At 26.4% G+C, this 20,191-nt stretch overlaps 2 protein-coding genes across 4 annotated transcripts; both read right to left on the bottom strand.

Moving 5' to 3' along the window:
- Positions 1 to 7,858: 7,858 nt before the first annotated feature.
- On the bottom strand, positions 7,859 to 9,846 carry LOC112637148. Of its 3 annotated transcripts, none has more exons than XM_025406173.1 (6): positions 9,783 to 9,846; positions 9,428 to 9,547; positions 9,143 to 9,232; positions 8,860 to 8,949; positions 8,573 to 8,638; positions 7,859 to 8,361 (listed from the first exon to the last, which is right to left on the bottom strand). In XM_025406173.1, exons 1-5 carry the CDS (start codon positions 9,823 to 9,825, stop codon positions 8,622 to 8,624), a joined length of 360 nt encoding a protein of 119 aa, XP_025261958.1. In that variant the 5' UTR covers positions 9,826 to 9,846; the 3' UTR covers positions 7,859 to 8,361; positions 8,573 to 8,621. The 3 variants fall into 3 exon arrangements, with proteins under 3 accessions (XP_025261958.1, XP_025261959.1, XP_025261960.1); XM_025406174.1 differs by having other exon boundaries at positions 8,860 to 8,928; XM_025406175.1 differs by having other exon boundaries at positions 9,143 to 9,211.
- Positions 9,847 to 15,270: 5,424 nt separating this feature from the next.
- Positions 15,271 to 16,534, bottom strand: LOC105255280 (39S ribosomal protein L23, mitochondrial). Its single transcript, XM_025406144.1, has 3 exons — positions 16,346 to 16,534; positions 15,553 to 15,832; positions 15,271 to 15,480 (listed from the first exon to the last, which is right to left on the bottom strand). Exons 1-3 carry the CDS (start codon positions 16,357 to 16,359, stop codon positions 15,328 to 15,330), a joined length of 447 nt encoding a protein of 148 aa, XP_025261929.1. The 5' UTR covers positions 16,360 to 16,534; the 3' UTR covers positions 15,271 to 15,327.
- Between the last annotated feature and the right edge of the window lie 3,657 nt (positions 16,535 to 20,191).

Raw genomic sequence — 20,191 nt, 5'->3', positions numbered from 1 at the left:
ATATAGAATATATATGGACAATACACATTTCCTCTAGTGTAAGTTATATTAAATCATTCTTGTTGTTGAATGTCTTATTGCTGAGGTATTATAATTTTTCTTGTTATTCTTGCTATACAAAATATCAAGCTTTTAACTTAAAACTTAATCAACTTTAGCAGGTCCTTATGTAATAAATATAAATAAAACAACATTTATTTTATTATAAATTTGTTGATTTATTCAAATTTATTTTGTTTAAAAAGTAATGTTTAAACATTAGTAACTTAATATAACCAAATCAATATAATAAATATAATTTTATTTATGCTAAACTAAATTTGTGCGATGCTAATGATAATATAATTTTGTTATGTATTATAATTATGAGAATCACAACTTTAATTTATACATCAACATTTAATTTATACAATATTATTTGATCTTCTTGATTTTCACGTTTTGCGAATTTTGATAGATTATCTTATGATTATGATCCGCTATCGAATTATTAATTATATATTATATAATTAATAATTCGATAGCGGATCATAATCATATTGTTATATTTCGTTGCTTCAAAAATTTTCTAATTTATGTTACTATTATTTTTTTTAAATTGTTAAATTGTTCTTCTATTTTATTTTCTTTTTTTTATTGAATAAACTTGTTATATTGTATTTTTTTATACTAAGTCCGCGCAATTCGAGTGTCGACCTTTTGTGAACGTTAGATTTTGTCGTGATGGTCGAATTTTTGGATTTTCGAGCCTCGTGTAAATTCATTATAATATTTTCCGTAGACCCCACTACCGTTAGACAAACTAGTCGGCCTGTGACTAATAAAGCAAGCGTTTGTCGCGTTATTTTGTTATGCGTTTAGCGAATTGATACGTGACAGACCGAATCTGGCGCCCAATTTCGAGATCTCGATACGGCCTTCGCTTCGCCGCGGCTCGCGTAGTACATCATCGATCTTTGTTCCTCCGAGCGCGAATATTCTTTTTTGTTTTTGTATTTGTGTTTTTGACGACATTTCAACACTCGAGAATTGTAAAAATATTACGTCGCAAACTTTTGCATGAAAATTATGAGTTGCGATGTAATATGGTGATTTGAAAATAATGTAACAATATACATTTCGCGTGAAGTTGTATAACAATACGAACACTATAAATATCATATTGCAAAGCGAATTTGTGTGATTTCCTATATGTTTTACCGCGTAGTAAAATACATTTTCTTTTTTTGTCTGTCGTGATCACAAATTTTGCAATATATGATCAATTTCAGCTATGAATGAATCAAAGTCTGAGATCCAATCCTTCTACAAAAACAAGATCATCTTCATTACTGGTGCTACTGGTTTTATGGGCAAGGTCCTCATAGAAAAGTTGCTATACGGCTGTTCAGATCTCAATAAAATCTATATCTTAATGCGAGACAAGAAGGGTCATAGTTGCGACAATCGACTTGAAGATATGTTCAAATTACCTGTAAGATATTGTGTGACTGATATTATCTTTGTTATCCTTAATGACAAAATAATATTGCTATATATTTTGAGTAATTATTTACTTTATGGGAGCAACCTCTGATGACCTTGAGCTTGACATATATGTCAAAGTCACTGTCCTGAGTAACATTCAAAAGATTTTAGCCGTCGCTCGTTGTTTATTAAAAAGTATTACAAAGAAAAAAACATATTAACAAATGAACTTCACAATTTTAATGCTTTTTATCTATGAAAATATTGATTTGAGAAAAAAAGTTTGTGCGCACACATACATTTGTAATATATTTTAATTGCATTAAATTATATTAAATTCTATATAAATTTAAATTTATATAAATTTAATTGTATTAAATGTATTTAAAATTATTATTTTTTCATATAACAGCTAAAATAGTAGGTTTATGAAAAAAATGCATATAACTTTTTTTGTAGAGTTTTTCAGCAACGTTTATATTTTATCTTATGCTTAAAAATTTTTTTTCTCAAATCAATATTTTCGGAGATAAAAAGCATTAAAATTGTAAAATTCTTTTGTTAATAACTTTTTAATAAACAACGATATATTGCAAAATATGGATATATAAATCATCCTAAACCATTAAATACAGAATATTACTCTACGCCCGTAAATATCACAAAATATCATAAAATATCGCATTGTATTTAAACTTATACTATGCCCAGATAATTAATGTTACACTTTGCCCCAATTTATCGTAAAATATTGCATTGTATTTAAACTTATACTATCTCTAAATAATTAATATTACACTGTGCCACCAAATATCGCAAAATATCGCAGTGTATTTAATATCTAAATAGCTACTGATCTGACCTATTCCCACATACATCCCTAATCTTTTTTTCTGGACTTATACTATCCCTAGATAATTAATATTACACTGTGCCACCAAAAATCGCAAAATATCGCAATATAAATATCGCATTGTATTTACGTTGGGTCGTTTGATAAGTTTGGTAAATTTTCGTGAAATTGCGTCACAATCCATTTGGTGACGCCTCATCAGCCTACTTTTCCGAAGGTATTAAAAAATTGGAAATTTGATGGGCTAAGTGTATAGACCTCGATGGAGACTATATTAAGAAATTACATAAATTTTTTCAAAAATAACGTGTTTTATTTTTTACCAAACTTATCAAACGACCCTCGTATATTTATACCACTATTCCTAGATAATTAATATTAAACCGTTCATATGAATAAACTATTAGATAAAGAATATTTCATATCGTATCGTATCGTATCGTTATCGTATCGTTATCGTATCGTTACTGTATCGTATCGTATGATATCGTATCGTATCGTATCGTATAGTTATCATATCGTTATCGTATCGTTATCGTATCGTTATCGTATCGTATCGTTATCGTGTCGTATCACCCGGCAAATGCTGTAGAACCAGATCATATTAACATCTGATTTTTACATCAGATTTCGCAAGATCAATCTGCGAAGAAAAGTTAAGTGATCCATTGAACGTCGGGAATTTCACTGTAGGAGGGAACGAATCCTGAATTTTCCGGACTATTCCCGATAACAATGATTTCAGTATTAAATCAAAGACAATTATCCCTCGTTATTATTTTCAATTCACGAAATTGATGTCCACGTCAGAAAATATGTTCTTCCATTACTAAGAAATATATTTCTTTATTGGAAATTAAATGGATATAACCTTTGTTATTGAAATGTGATTACGAACGATTATATTTATAAATAATAAAATACATGCACATTATTGAAGTTTGTGTTAAATGTGCGAACATACATAGACAGGGGTACCGTCTGCGCGTGCGAGACAAATCGAACCTGATAACAGCAATATTTAAAGAATTTCAATTCGAATAGTATTCAAAATAAAATAAACGAAATAATTTTAAATATATAAATAATTGAAAACATTCAAACAGGCATAGAGAGCTGGAGATCTTTTATATATTGATCTCCAGCTCTCTATGCCTGTTTGAATGTTTTTAATTTATTAATTAAGAGAGCTTCATTACTATTTAATGTAAATAATTCTAGATTAATTATTTAGATTTTTATTCTTGTAACGTTTAAATTAATAATTTTTTTTCTGTATTTTTCTTAATCAATAATCTTACTGATATAGGAATACCCATTCGATTCGTCTCTAAATTTTTAAGTATTCGTATACACGTTAATTTGTGCATGTATTAATTTACTATTAAATTTTTCGGGCATTATATATATAGACAATAATAATACCGATCCTAATAATGATAGAACATTTTTAATAAAGAAAAAAAAGGACACATTTCTCCCATCTAAATATATATTATTTAAATTAATTCGACGTTAAAGAAGCGTATCATCGTTGAATTACTACCGAAATCATTGCTTTCGGAAATTGTCAGGAAAACCTGGGATTAATTCCAATCTTACAATAAATATTCCCAATTTTTAACAGGGCACCGAACTAGACGTCGCGAATGGATTTCACAAAAAGCGGTGAGAAATAATTCTCCATGATGAAAATCGTTTGGATTCTTCGTCGGTATGAGCCACGCAACTTTCATTAACGTTTATTTAACGGAAGGAATAACGATAACTCTTTAATATGTATACCTACTCTACTTGGCAAGTATGTAAATAAATAACACAAGTAATATATTTAAAAACTAACACAAAAGTGTAACACTTAAATTTGATCTGGAAATAAAGTTTATGTTAAATTAACATATTTATAATGTTCAATTTAATTAAAAGGAAAAATTATTCTTACATTTTTATGATAAATAACAGAAGAGATATGTCGATTTAACATATGGAAACTGTTATAGAGAGAAAAATAACACAACTTATCTGTTCATTTTAACATATAACATATTTCATATATCTTTATATGTATATATATATATATATATATATATATATATATACATATAAAGAATATATATATAAAGTTTGAAAGAATCGTATGCAATTAAAGGAACAAATGTCATTGGCATACATGTCATGTATACATGAGTATACATTGTTTCTCAAAACATTTTAATTTAAATTAAAAATATAACTTCAATGCAATCTCGAGATGGCATATCTCCATTTCTCCACATCACCACATCTTCATTTCTCCATTTCTCCATTTCTTCATTTCTCCATTTCTCCATTTCTCCATTTCTCCATTTCTCCATTTCTCCATTTCTCCATTTCTCCATCTCCACATCTCTACATCTCATAAACATGGTCGCATGCATCATCTTTTATATATTTTTATAAAAATTATCAAGTCATTCATCGCATAGATCGTAATATATTATGATTGTTTCTCAAAACAGTTCAATTCAAAGTAATAATATAACTTCAATGCAGTCTCGAATTGACATATCTCCACTTCTCCACATCTCCACATCTCCATTTCTCCACATTTCCATTTCCCCATTTCTCCATATCTCTATATCTAAAAATCGCGTCCGTAGTGCTCAGAATTTCCGCATTTATAGCATTGTATGTTTGTGTCTCGAGTTGGTCACGCATGTTTAGTATCAAATTTATTTTTATTAGAGAAGCCGAGTGCTCGTGTGATAGACAGTCCGATAAGCTTCTCTTCCACGCTTCTTGCGTTTATCGCTTTTTGGAGCGTGGTGTATCTTTGTGAACGCACGAGAATTTTTAATTCGTCTCGCAATCCAATTTGGAAGTTTAGTAGAGCCTGTTTTTTAATTGTTTCTTGTATGGCTTGTTTGAATGAAGGAGATCGTTCTTCTCCTTCCACCATAGATTCATATAATCCTTCTATTCTGAAAAAGCAATGTTAAGTCGATTCTCGAAATTCTCGAAGTATTGTTGCCCCTTTTCTACGATGCCGATTGGTTCTTTTATTGCGCTCAATTCATGTTGTGAGCAGCTGTCATTTGCGATTATTATAAATTTTGACAGCTTGTGTGACAGTGAGAAATGTATACATAATGAAAGGGAATAAATGGCGCGCGCGAAACGCGCGCTTTGTATTGTCTAGTAATTTTAAATTTTACATTGGATCCATCAAAAATCTAGCTTTAATTTTATATGATTTTTATATGATTTAAATACGGGGCACGCCAAGTTTTTATATCTTACTTCGACCTGAAGATCATTTATGCGATTTAGAATTTGAGTGAAGCTTTTTTAAATTATATACATCATATAAAAAATGTCTTAGTAATTTTAACTCATTTAGTATCGATTACGAATTAATATCACATAATTTATTGTAGCTCGTAATATTGATTTCATATCGGTTTTTAAATATTTTATTTTTATCACTTTTTTAGATTATTTGATTTTTTTACGTACTTTTACATGTACGTATTTTTTTACCTTTATAAGGTTTTTTTAGGGGATATAAATATATGTAAATAAACGTCAATTTTACAATACAAGAAATTACGTAAAAGAAGATGATGTTTATTAAATATGGAAAAGTCTTGCAATTGAGATATGTACATACAAATTAATATATTTATAAAATATATTAGTTAATACAGGTAGGTAATATTTACGCATATTTTTACAAAAATTCTTAAATATTATCTATATTACTAATTGTATATTGATCAATATAAAAATATAATATTTAAATATAATATTTAAATATAATATTTATATATTTATTATTAATACTTAAATAAAAGTAAACATTTCCATGTAAAGGATTAATCACAATCGAAATCAGTTTTTAAGTTACAGATCTAATTATTTAATATAATGTTTAAATGATAATGTTATATATGTTAAAATGTGTTTAAATGATAATGTTATAATTTTATAAATAATATTACAGCAATTACTTAATAATAACTAATTATAAATTTAGTCCTTTAATTATAAAATGTCTAAAATTATACAATAAACAGTTTTATGCGTGAGTATATATAATATGTATTATATGTCATGTAAATGAATTTTTACATATACATATTATATATATAAAGCTTTTAAATTTATTTTTAAATATATATATATATATATATATGTATATATGTATATATACATATATGCTTTTTTGTACAAATTATCCATAACTACATAAAATATATGAATTATGTTAATATGATACAATTTTTTAAATGTATAATTTATTAATATAAATTTATTTAATAGGTTTCAAATTCTTAAAAACTGATTTTGATATTATTTTAATCTTAATATGTTCACATTAATTCTTTGTTTCGTCGTCACATTATCTATTTATAAATTTAAAAAATACCCTACGTTAAAAATTATGCATAACACATATGTGCCTATATTGTCTAGACGATTTGAAGTTCAGAATAGAGTTTTATGATGTATTTAAGAGACTTTATTATATATTATAACATACACACACATATGAAACTTTGTGGTAATGCGCAAAATGTCAATGTTAACGTTTCGAATAAAAACCTCATCTGACAACTGCGAAATTCGAGATATTATTAATATTATTAATATCATATAAAATAACTTGTACATATGTGTGTGTGTGTGTGTGTGTGCGTGTACGTGTGCGTGTGCGTGTGCGTGTGCGTGTGTGTGTGTGTGTACACTGCGCGACAACGATTTGTTCCATGGCCCCTCTCTCGCGGGGCAAGGGGAGCGTAGAAGTGACTAATCAGCTGGCAGCGTGGCAATGGCTGATTGGTTAGAGGCTACGGTCCCCTTGCCTCATCGTTGTCGCGGAGTGTACAAGTTATTTTATATATATATATATAATTAATAACATTAAAAATAAGACAAGTTTAAAAGCATATTCTATTTATAATATAAGGATAAAAAAGGAAGTAATATGAACATTGATTTAAAAATATTATTTAAATTATAACTACTTATACAAAAAAATGAATAGAAATGATTCTCTTCCACTTATTCATTTATCTATTGATTAAACATTTTTAGATTCTTAAAATCATATCTAATCTTTTGCTAATGCTTTTATTGCTATTTGGAATGTGTATTATTATACACAAAATTCGACATATTTTGGGAATTTTAAATATCTTCAAATTATCGATATAATGTTAATAGAAAGTAACGTTTGCCGAAGAAAAAATCATTATCAACACTTTTTTTTAAATATATATGTCAAATTCCACTATAAATAAAATGTGTTTACAACTTAAAAGAAAAACCGTTATTAGATTGATGTTTACATGAATTTTTTTGAATTTATACGGCAAATAGAATATATTTTTAAAGTTTAATCACTTTTGTTTGAAACATTTAATACGTTATATATATATATATATATTATATGTATGTATATATATAGTCGTTTGTATGATTACATTTTATTTTATGTATAGCAATACATCTACGTTCCAATAAATTTTATTGTCTTTATAACTGATAGCTAGCTCATTGTCCCTTAGCTCGATATTAACTCAATTGTCGCGAAAATTGTTTCTCGTATTAAAAATATTTATAGTAAATTAATCAATATTTTTAACATAATAATTAGTAATTATTATTTGTTGCAATAGAGGCTGCCTCTTTTGTTAATCCTTTAGGAATCATATCGTTGCAAAGTTTCGTAGAGAAGGCATTCGTGCTCAATTCCTTGTCCGCCAAAGGAACTGTAATTTGGCCATTCGTCACGTCTCTTGCAGTGGAATCCTCGCTCATAGACGTTACCGCATCGTTTATCTGTGATGTAAAATGGCCTGGATATCGCGGGGCTGGATCTTCTTCAGTGCCGTCAGTTTCTGCAACCTCTCCCGCGCGCTCCGTTATTAATGGATGGCTCGTCTTCGTCAGCTTTCTCGTCGTCGTCGATGAATTTTATATTGGACAGATCAAAATAAATTCCTTTGCCTTGATCAAGATCAGCTGGCTCATTATCCCTGATTGGCGCGTTATCAGCTCTATTGTCGCGAAAATTGTTTCTCGTATTAAAAATATTTATAATAAATTAATCAATACTTTTAACATAATAATTATTATCTGTTGCGATAGTATACTCTTTGTATAATTTATATAGCGATAGAAACTCTTTTTATAATTTATATAGCAATAGAAACTCTATGTAAAATTTATATAATATATTTTATTTATAGTATATTGCAGTGTACTCACCTTTCATAAATTCTTTCGTAATCAAGAACAGCTAGCTCATTGTCCCTAACTAGTGCGTTATTAGCTCTATTGTCGTGAAAATTGTTTCTTGTATTAAAACATTTATAATAAATTAATCAATACTTTTAACATAATAATTAGTAATTATTATCTGTTGCAATAAAATACGCTTTGCATTATTTATATAGCAATAGAAACTCTTTGTATAATTTATATAGCAATAGAAACTCTTTGTATAATTTATAATTTATATAATATATTTTATTTATATATTGAAGGGTACTCACCTTTCATGAATTCTTTCATCTTGATCATGAACAACTGGCTCATTTTCCCTAACTGGCGCATTATTAGCTCTATTGTCGTGAAAATTGTTTCTTGTATTAAAACATTTATAATAAATTAATCAATACTTTTAACATAATAATTAGTAATTATTATCTGTTGCAATAAAATACGATTTGCATTGTTTATATAGTAATAGAAACTCTTTGTATAATTTATATAGCAACAGAAATTCTTTGTATAATTTATATAATATATTTTATTTATATATTGCAGTATACTCACCTTTCATGAATTCTTTCATCTTGATCATGAACAACTGGCTCATTTTCCCTAACTGGCGCGTTATTAGCTCTATTGTCGCGAAAATTGTTTCTTGTATTAAAACATTTATAATAAATTAATCAATACTTTTAACATAATAATTAGTAATTATTATCTGTTGCAATAAAATACGCTTTGCATTATTTATATAGCAATAGAAACTCTTTGTATAATTTATATAGCAATAGAAACTTTTTGTATAATTTATATAATATATTTTTTTATAATATGTGGCAGTGTATTTACCTTTCATGAATTCTTTCGTCTTGATCAAGAATAGCTGGCTCATTGTTCCTAACTGGCGCGTTAACTCTATTGCCGTGAAAAAACCTGTTACGTAAAAACCCCGAGATTTGTCTAAAAATTCTGTAATCAAAATAACAAATAATTAAAAAAATTGTTTTTCATTTTAAAAACATTTATAATAAATTAATCAATACTTTTAACATAATAATTAGTATCTGTTAATAATTATTGTCTGTTGCAATAGAATACTCTTTCTATAATTTATATAGTAATAGAAACTCTTCGTATAATTTATATAGCAATAGAACTATTTGTATAATTTATATATTTTATTTATATATTGCAATGTACTCACCTTTCATGAATTCTTTCATCTTGATCAAGAATAGCTGGCTCATGGTCCCTAATTGGCGCGTTATTAGCTCTATTGTCGTGAACATTTCTCGTATTAAAAATATTTATAATAAATTAATCAATACTTTTAACATAATAATTAGTAATTATTATCTGTTGCAATAAAATAGTTATAAAATTTGTTAAATAATATTTATCTATAATTTTTCTAGAATTTTTATGATAAAATAGCACACAATCGTCCATACGTATACATGCATGTAAAGATGCATGCATTTATTATCATGACGCATTTATTATCATTTTGCTAATCTTGTTAATTGATTAAGTATAAAAATATAAGCATTTACATTGAAAGTATAAACCTTTACCTATATATGATATTACCTGTCACATATAAATTTAATTAGCCTGTAAGCACATATTCCTATACCTACTCCTATTGTCAGACTTCCGAAGAGAATGATAAATATTATAAATTTCTTGCTTTCCTTTTTTGCAAGTTTATCATCATTTCCATTATCAATTTTATTATTTTCTGTAATATATGTAATATCTGTGTATGAATATCTGATTGATGATATTGAAATTAAGACTAAAAATAATTCTTATAAATAATTTAATTTATAAATTAATAATTTTATTGTTATGAATTTTTCAAAATTATTTAATTTTCGTTTCACAAAAGAATATTATAAATTTAATAATACGATAATATAGATCAAAAGAGAGTCATTATTGATAAACTAATCTTTTAAGAAAAATTAATTATAATTTAATTTATTAACAGTTAATATATATATATATATATATATATATATATTATACATTATATATACACAATATTAGTAAAACAGGTATGTATCCATATATGTAATAAACTTATATATTTTACTGTAAATTTTTCTATACTTACTTTAATAGAGGTTATTTTATTTTTCTTTTATAACATACTTTTTGATATACTTTTTGAATATTGAAAGAAAGAAAGAGAAAAATAAAAAATATGCTCGCATCATTAGGTTTCATTTAAACGTGTTTTTGTGATTATAATATAAATATAAATAAAATAAATATAATTTATAGCATTATTATTGAATATGAATAATTATCTTACCTGTGTTTGATACGTGTAAAATAGAAACAAAAAAAACTATGTATAAGCATGACAAATAGAATATTTGCCTTATAATTTGCTGCATCACACGCATTGCGGACATATTAATGAGTTTCTTCTTAAACTTCGACGAGATTGTAATTTTCTTTATTGAATCTTCTTTTTCTGGTTCTAGTTTTCAATATCACGATCAATTGCTTAAAAAAACATTTACACAGTATAACAAAATTCAGTTGTGATTGCCTAATAACATAGATTTTAAGCAAAACAGAAAAAAATAAATTTCTTAACCAATATGAGATTGAAAGAGACATTTATGGTAGAATAAAAACATAGTAAAAATTAATATATAATATATTTTTATATTAATATGTAAGAATAATAAAAAATAGTTGTGATTAAAAATGTTTAAGAAAATTATGCAACTTAGTTTTAATTAACAAATAGATTTATATTATCAATTCTATAATAAATTTGGATTCACACGGGTTTAAAATATTTGTAAATAGAATTAAAATGTTCGAAAATTAATAATAATTTAAACTATCCTTTTATATATATATATATATATATATATATATATATAAAATTGCTCAAAAATAAAATATTTATATTTGCTCGATATTTTTTGAAACCACACAGCAATTATAAAAATTTTATAAAATCATAGTAGGACAAGACCTCTCATGTTTTTCTATCATTTTTGATAAAACTGGTATTTTTCTCTTGAATTTCTTGTTAATAAAGCTCAATATATAGTTTTACGAAAAATATTATATTAAAAACTCTTAATTAATATAATACAAATCAATGCATGGATAAATGTATCTTGTATAGATAATCGATTTTATTTTCAATTTTAATAAAGAGGGTAATAAAATATCGCGTATTGCAAGTATGTATATATATATATATATTACATATATATGCATACATATATGTAAAATATGATAGCATTATATAATATATAAAGAATAAGTTACTGCGTCAATCTTTAGAATTTCAAATATGAAGTGCCAAATTTGATACAAAATTTGATACAAAAAAATTTTCTATTGTATTCTACTTCGAAATTTATTATGATAGACTAGGCACGTTAGAGAAAATAATACTTAAATGTTAGCAATTGATTTTATAATATAAATTCTTTAATTTTAACCAACCTATGAGCCAAATCGTTGTCCGCTTGTTCTTTGTATATACACAATATTTCAATCAAATAAACGTATGACTTCTAAAGAATAAACGATTTCTGACAAATGTAAAGAATATTCTTGAGTGCTAACTGTACCATTCGTCTAACTCTTATCAATATCGCATCAAATTGTTTATTTTTAAGGGTCATGAGTCATCATATTTTCTCCAGTGGAATCGGCTTTGTCTCTGTATTAACTCTCTGTATTTAATAAACATTTTGGTTTGATTATCGAACATCTTATATTCATATAATAAAGAACAAAATATCTAATTTTTTTCTTGAGTGCTAACTGATCCATTCGTCTAACTCTTATCAATATCGCATCAAATTGTTTATTTTTAAGGGACATGAGTCATCATATTTTCTCCAGTGGAATCGGCTTTGTCTCTGTATTAACTCTCTGTATTTAATAAATATTTTGATTTAATTGTCGAACATCTTATATTCATATAATAAAGAACAAAATATCTAATTTTTTTATTATCAAAAAAAATAATAAAGTTTTTCAACAAAAATAACATAATTTTTATTCATAATTTTTTCAATTTTAAAATTTGAGCGCATAATTTTTTATGGAAATTAAATAATTCTTGGAAAATAGAAATCATTCGTTAATTAATTCTCAATATTTATTAAAAATATCAATATTTATTAAAATTTTTAAAAATGTGGATGATGAAGAACATTATAATTATAAAAAATAAGTAAAAAAAATATAAAATGTTTTTAATTTAAGCAAAAAATTTTAATTTTTAAACTGTAACGAATAACTATAATGTGATCAGAGTATTTAAAAGTAATTTAATTTATTGATTAATTTCGAAATAAATAATTATTGTATATTTGTAATATACAATAATTATGTAATCTTATAAAATGATATAATATAATAAAATCTGTTAATACCTTTTAACAAACCTATTTTTTGCCTTCTTTGTTGCGTAAAAATTTGAATATTTTTTTTTAAATTATAAATCTGATTTTTCAAAATTCCGAGTGATGTTCGATAAATTTTATATCGCACAGAAAAAATTGTAAATTTAGAGCTTCCCTTTCACATATATATTATATATTTCATATTTATATAAATTTTTTAAAAATTATACGAGATTGTTGATTAAAATAGAAATAAATATTCATTAATGTTCTTACATCTATTAACAAGAAGATAATAAATGTATCAATTAAATGTAAATGATTATCTTATATTCTGATATAAAATTCTATATTTGTAATATGGTCTATAAATTATATTTTTTTAATGTATAAAGTCAAAAGAAATAGTTCTTTTCTGTCAATTAATTGTGGCGATGGATAACAAACACTCTTCTTTTTTCTTAATATTAACCTTTAACGCAATTTATGAAAAAATATGTCATTGAATGTACAGATTAAAAATATTTTTTCATGTTGCATAATTTTTAAGCAACAGAATAAAGGCCGATATTTTTATAATTAATTTGTACAAATTACCCTTTACGCTTAATCGATAATTAATTCTGCAATATTAATTTTGACGATAGGCATTTTTATTTGGGAAACATATGTTAATAATTTGTCAGAATTCTAACTTTATGTATCTTTAAATAAAATCGTACAATTTATTATGTAAGAAACATCGATAAAGATAAGAGTAATGATATAAATATATGTAAATAAATGTCAATTTTACAACACAAATTACGTAAAAGAAGATTATGTTTATTAAATATGGAAAAGTCTTGCAATTGAGATATGTACATACAAATTAATATATTTATAAAGTATATTAGTTAATACAAGGTAGGTAACATTTACGCATATTTTTAAATATTATCTATATTGCTAATTGTAAGTATATTGGCTGATATAAAAACATACAATATTTATATATTTATTATTAATACTTAAATAAAAGTAAACATTTCCATGTAAAGGATCAATCACAATCGAAATCAATTTTTAAATAAGTTACAGATCTATTAATTATTTAATATTTAAATGATAGTGTTATATATAATTTTATAAATAATATTACAGCAATTACTTAATAATAACTAATTATAAATTTAGTCCTTTAATTATAGAATGTCTAAAATTATACAATAAACAGTTTTATACGTGAGTATATATAATATGTATTTTTTTACATATACATATTTTATATATAAAGCTTTTAAATATATTTTTAAATATATATATATATATATATATATATATATATATATGTATATATACATATATGTTTTTTGTACAAATTATCCATAACTACATAAAATGTATGAATTATGTTAATATGATACAATTTTTTAAATGTATAATTTATTAATGCTTTTTTAAATTATATACATCATATAAAAAATGTTTTAGGAATTAAAGTAATTTTAACTCATTTAATATCGATTACGAATTAATATCACATAATTTATTGTGGCTCATAGTATTGATCTCATATCTTATATATTTTATTTTTATCACTCTTTTAGATTTTTTGACTTTTTTATGTACTTGGCATATTTTTTTTACTTTTATAAGGTTTCTTTAGGTAAATTATATTCACATAAAAAATATATTTTTTTGTCTCATTGCCACTATCTGATGGCCATACGCCTTCAAGCCATACAACTTTTGTCTGAAACATTTCTTTCTAAAGTGCATAGTTTATAAAATATTCGACCAGTCCGGGACTTTTGGACACCCTGTATCGTATCTTAAAACGGTGATCACAATTTGAAAATCTATTGATTCGATTGAGTTCAATTTATGTATTCATCTTCAACACATATATGTATATCGTTATTGTTTCAAAAATTCATTAATTTTTTTATTTTCTAACCGCAAAAAAAAAAGAGATAAATCGATAAATCGAGTTAATTTTAAAAACGCCGTTATTTTGTTAATTTTTTCCCAACTGATTCGAACAATAACAGAACTTGAATAAAGAATATTTTTTTTCCAGATAAGTTGGAATACCAGAATCATAGTCATTCGTGATCTTTAAATTTCTCCCATTTAAAAACTCAACATTTTCATTATTAAAATTTTACAAAGAATTTATCATTAAAATATTCATCGCGAATTTAGGTACACTCTGTATAATTATTAACATCTATAAGAGTATATGAGCAAAAAATAATATAAAAACTATGTTGTTCATTAATTTAAAGATTTTAATAATTAAAAGAACCAGGAATATTAGATGCTTTATTAGTTATATATTTTTAAATATTATACTTTATATACACATGTACATTAAATTCTAAACCAACCAGGCAATCCAGGTGCTTTATTTTCTTTCACATATTCTTGCAAGTCCTTAGATTTAGATTCGTTCATAATTTCTTCATCGAATTCACCTTTTGCATCTTTAAATAGATCGGGAAACACAAAGGATTGGTCTTTTGGCTGGAAAAAACGAAATTTTGTTTGCAATTAAAATTTTTCTTTGCGAACTCAAAGAGATAATTGCAAACTAACCAATACAACATAGGCTATTTTTCTATCATCTTCTTTAATAATGGAGCCTTGCAGCTGATCCTTCTTTGTCCTCCCCATTGCTATTCTTGTTCTCACTTCAATAATATCGATATTGTAAATTTTTTCCATGTAATTCTTTATGTCAAATTTAGTCATTTCCATTGAGCAATGGAATTGTACCACATTCGCAAGCTGCTTGTTTTTAGGCTTCAACAGTTTCATCCAGAAGTTTGGTAAAAATATTCTTAATTGCGGATTGCCTTTTTGATATAGTGGATACCTAAATTGATTTGCGACAATTTTAAAATATCATAATTAGTTGCCTTAAAAAAAAAAAACAGTAAAATTTTATGTGAAATCATACATATATATATAGTAATTATTTATAATATAATATAAAGTATATATAATATAATATATTATAATATAAAGTATATATAAGTATTTATATTACATATATAATATAAAATAATAATAAAATAATAATAAAATAATAAAAAATAAATAAAAAATAAAAATAATAAAAAATATTACAAACAATTTTATATTTTATAAATAATTCCTATTTATATTATAATTTATATAATAATTATATATATTTTATAAATAATCCTTATTTATACAATTTTTACAAATATAATATTGACAGATTTATAACATAAAAACATATTGTAAATTATAGAAAATTAGATTAAGTTAGGTTATTCATGAAATAAACTTTTTCACTTTAAAAATGACTCATTAAGAATTATAGTATCACTTAATTATCGTGTTAAATATTACTCAAACTTACCATCGCGTTGACATTTTCTTTTCTATTGTACAATAATATATAAAATATACACAGAATGACAACAAAACTCAGATAAGCTTCGATACTTCCAACCTTAACTTACGGCCATCTTGTCTCATTGATGCTGCTATCTTTTGGCATTCGAGCGTACTTACTGCCATTGCTTACTCAAGAGAGAAAACTGAGAAATGTCATGGCCTGCTTCTAGGTGATCTCTGAAAGCGATACTCCCTCCATGGACATTGAAAACGTGGACATGAACTACAAAGCCAAAGTCCATAAATGTTCTCAGAGGATAATATATAATGTGCACAATTTCTGGTTTTGTTCCGTGCTATGTGCATGAAATGTCGGTAGCATCAGTACTGTATAACAAGATATTTTTATGTATGTAAATTGATAGTAAATAAATTATTCAATCGCGAAAGATAGTGTAATATTCAAAAATCAAATAAATATTTTTCTATATTCATTGTTATATTTATATCTTTTTATTTACAAAACACAAAATACTTGCTGTGGGATAAACATATTTAACCGTATTTCTATAAATCTTCTTAATTAGCAGTAAACTGATCTTAGATATCTATCAATCATTTTTTTAATTATTTAAAAATTTAATTATAAATACATGTATAGAATTTGTCAAATTAATCACTGATTCTTCCGAAGTTTTTATAATTAAGACTCGAAAAATATAGATGTTTGCAAAATATTTTAAATCTCTTCCTTTATATAAAATATAAAGAATTTATGTGTTCCATTTTAATATCACTAACATTATTTTTATATATTTTTATTATAATTTTCATACCAACATAATATTTTTATGCATAATATTTTTATGCTAAATACATATTACAAAATATATGACAAAATATAATACAAATTTTATATAAAATATAATTTGAAATTTAATACAAAATAATTTATTACATGGAATAATTTATTACACAAAAATATCCAAAATATACATATAATATAAAATTAACTAAAAATTTTTACATAGTCCAGACGAGACTGATCAGTGAAGATTAATTATGTGATATTTATTATTAATAATAGATATACAATAATAGAATTTAATAAGTTTTATATAACGTAAATAATCGTGATCAAAAGAGTCATTAATAAAATTATTGATCGTTTCTTTGAGTAAAAGAAATTTTTTATATTTTTATATTTACATTACTGACGCATTTTGTATAGATTATCAAAGGAAATATTTAAAAAAAAATTCAACTTAAATCAAAATAAAAAATATAAACAAAATTAAAGGCTCTCGAAATTAACAAAATAAATTAAAATATTGATAGGCCATAAGGAGTCAAACGCGGATGTAAGGCGTGTTCTTTTTAAATAATTATCCAAGAGAACGATCAAATTAGACGGTCATCTTTAATACCAAACGTTTCGGACTCAATTCGAGCCTTCTTCAGTGATTGTGCATGATCGTTTCTCTCAACGATCATGCACAATCACTGAAGAAGGCTCGAATTGAGTCCGAAACGTTTGGTATTAAAGATGACCGTCTAATTTGATCGTTCTCTTGGATAATTATTTAAAAAGAACACGCCTTACATCCGCGTTTGGCTCCTTATGGCCTATCAATATTTTAATTTATTTTGTCAACTTAAATCATTTTAATTTACCACTAGGATTATTGGAATATTAAAAGAAAGAATGAATCTTGCTTAATAGCCCTAACAACCCTACTGTTAAAGGATTCTAATAATTTTAATAGCCCTAACAACCCTAATATTAATAGAAGAATTCTAATGATTTTACTTAATAGCCTTAACAACCTTACTTCCTGATTAACTAAAATTATTCGAATTAGAAAAGAAAGGCTTTCGGACTGTGACGTAGGATGTTCGTACGAAAAAATAATTAACAATTGAAACGCGAAACAGAGCTACTAAATTAAAAAATGATTTAATAAGCCAAACTCTGTCGACACAAAAGTCTATCAAAATACAATTTAAAGACAGACGCACGTTTCGATCTTCTACAGATCCTTATCAATATCATACAAATAATAAAGATATAAACTCTAAAATTAAGATAAAGGAGGTCATGAGGACCTAATAACGGTTACAAAAAATTGAACGCATGAATTAATCAGCCGGGATAGTCGCGAGTTGAGGGACAGCGAGCAAGAGCAGTGGGAGGAATTTTTGTGAGTGCGTGGCGGAAGACTGATTCATAACGAGAACACCGACTACGAATCTTGTCAACGGTGACGAAAGCTACGACGATCAAATAGGAAGTAATTATCCAAGTAAAACAGAAAACATGGAGAAAAACCTGAACGACCTTACGGTTAATGAATTGAAGGAGATCTTGCGAGAGATGAGTCTGTCCACGGTGGGCGTAAAGACGGAACTAGTGGCTAGAATATTGGAAAAAGATTCTGCGGGCAGGTGGACGTTGCGGAGGACAGGAGACAGGGAGAGTCAGCGAGTGGAGGATCGGGAGAGAGCGAGCGTGGCGAGTGTGGGCGGCGATGATTCGGAGCATCTTCGGCGAGAGATGGAACTTTGTCGGCGAGAAAAGGAGCAGGTAGAGCGAGAGCTGGTGTTGGCTAGAAATGGAGTTGTTGAGACGTATGGGAAATGCGGATGGCGAGCGGCATGAGTCGACGAGCGATGCAGGAATGAGGAGTCCCATGAACCAATGGCGATAAATATAAGCGCAATTACAAGCCTTTTGGGATATTTCGAGGGCGATAGCGAGATGTTCGAGGCATGGGAGAAGCGCGTTAGATCACTTCGGGATGCTTACGGATTGTCGAATGATTTGGCGAGAATTATGATTGGATCGCGTCTGAAGGGTAAAGCACAAGAGTGGTTCCACTCAAATCCGAATTATACCGAAATAACTGTCGATGAGCTTTTGAAGGAGATAAGAAACATGTTTTTCTTTAAGCCAAGTAGAATTTGTGTGAGAAAGCAGTTTGAACAGCGCGTGTGGCGTAAGGACGAAACCTTCAACGAGTATTTACATCAGAAAATTATAATGGGCAATCGGATTGGGATCGACGAAGATGAAATGATTGAGTATGTAATTGAAGGGATTCCCGATCCAATTCTGCGAGACCAGGCGAGAGTTCAACGACTTAGAACGAGGGAGATGCTGTTGGAGGCGTTCGAGAGAGTGTCACTGCGTGGAAGGGAGGTGCCCCGTGGAATGTGAAGGATCGTCGAGCACAGGGAGGCGTTGTAGGAGAGAATCAGGATGTGAGAACTGTGAAGCGGTGTCATAACTGCGGAGCGCAAGGACATTATGCGATAGATTGTCCGTCTAAAGCGAAAGATATGAGATAGGGATGGGCGATGTTTACCGATTAATCGCAATGGTCGATAGTTTTTTTTCTAATAATCGATTAATCGGTTCGATATTTTCCTTATCCGATGTATCGATGTTCGATTCTTTATGTCAGACATCGAAGTTTTATTTTTTTTCTTATCAAAACATCTCATTGTAATAAAGCGTCGTCTACAATGAGATTTTTAAAGGTAAAGATTTAATCTATAGAATATAATCTCAAAATTGTTAATATCATCTTATATTAAACTTACCAAACTTTTTTATAGTGATTGTACAAAGAAATTCATAAAAATGCAAATTGTAATTTTACAAACCAAATATTTGCTTCCATTTACAAATTAAATAGTAATTTTATATTTAAGAAAGCTAAAAGTACTTTGCGCAATGTCAGATTTATGAATTAAAGTGTATTAGATGTATTAACTTTTGATATGGATGATTCATGTAATTCCTCCTTAAAAAACACTCTTTTTGAAAAATAGTTGATTCATCGATTCTTTTTGTTAATAATCGATT

Source organism: Camponotus floridanus, unplaced genomic scaffold (genome assembly GCF_003227725.1).
Source record: "Camponotus floridanus strain SB8 unplaced genomic scaffold, Cflo_v7.5 scaffold134, whole genome shotgun sequence".
NCBI classification, from domain to species: domain Eukaryota; kingdom Metazoa; phylum Arthropoda; class Insecta; order Hymenoptera; family Formicidae; genus Camponotus; species Camponotus floridanus.
This window is presented reverse-complemented; position numbering and strand designations above follow the sequence as displayed.

Excerpts from the sequence above, each read along its gene's own strand:
- LOC105255280 (XM_025406144.1), bottom strand. Across the intron at positions 15,481-15,552 it reads AAATAGCCTATGTTGTATTG|CCAAAAGACCAATCCTTTGT; the intron begins GTTAGTTTGCAA and ends CGTTTTTTCCAG.
- LOC112637148 (XM_025406173.1), bottom strand. The coding sequence starts at position 9,825 with ATGAGCCAGCTATTCTTGATCAAGATGAAAGAATTCATGAAAG. Across the intron at positions 9,548-9,782 it reads GATGAAAGAATTCATGAAAG|AATTTTTAGACAAATCTCGG; the intron begins GTGAGTACATTG and ends TTTTGATTACAG. Across the intron at positions 8,950-9,142 it reads GATGAAAGAATTCATGAAAG|AAACAATTTTCACGACAATA; the intron begins GTGAGTATACTG and ends TTTTAATACAAG.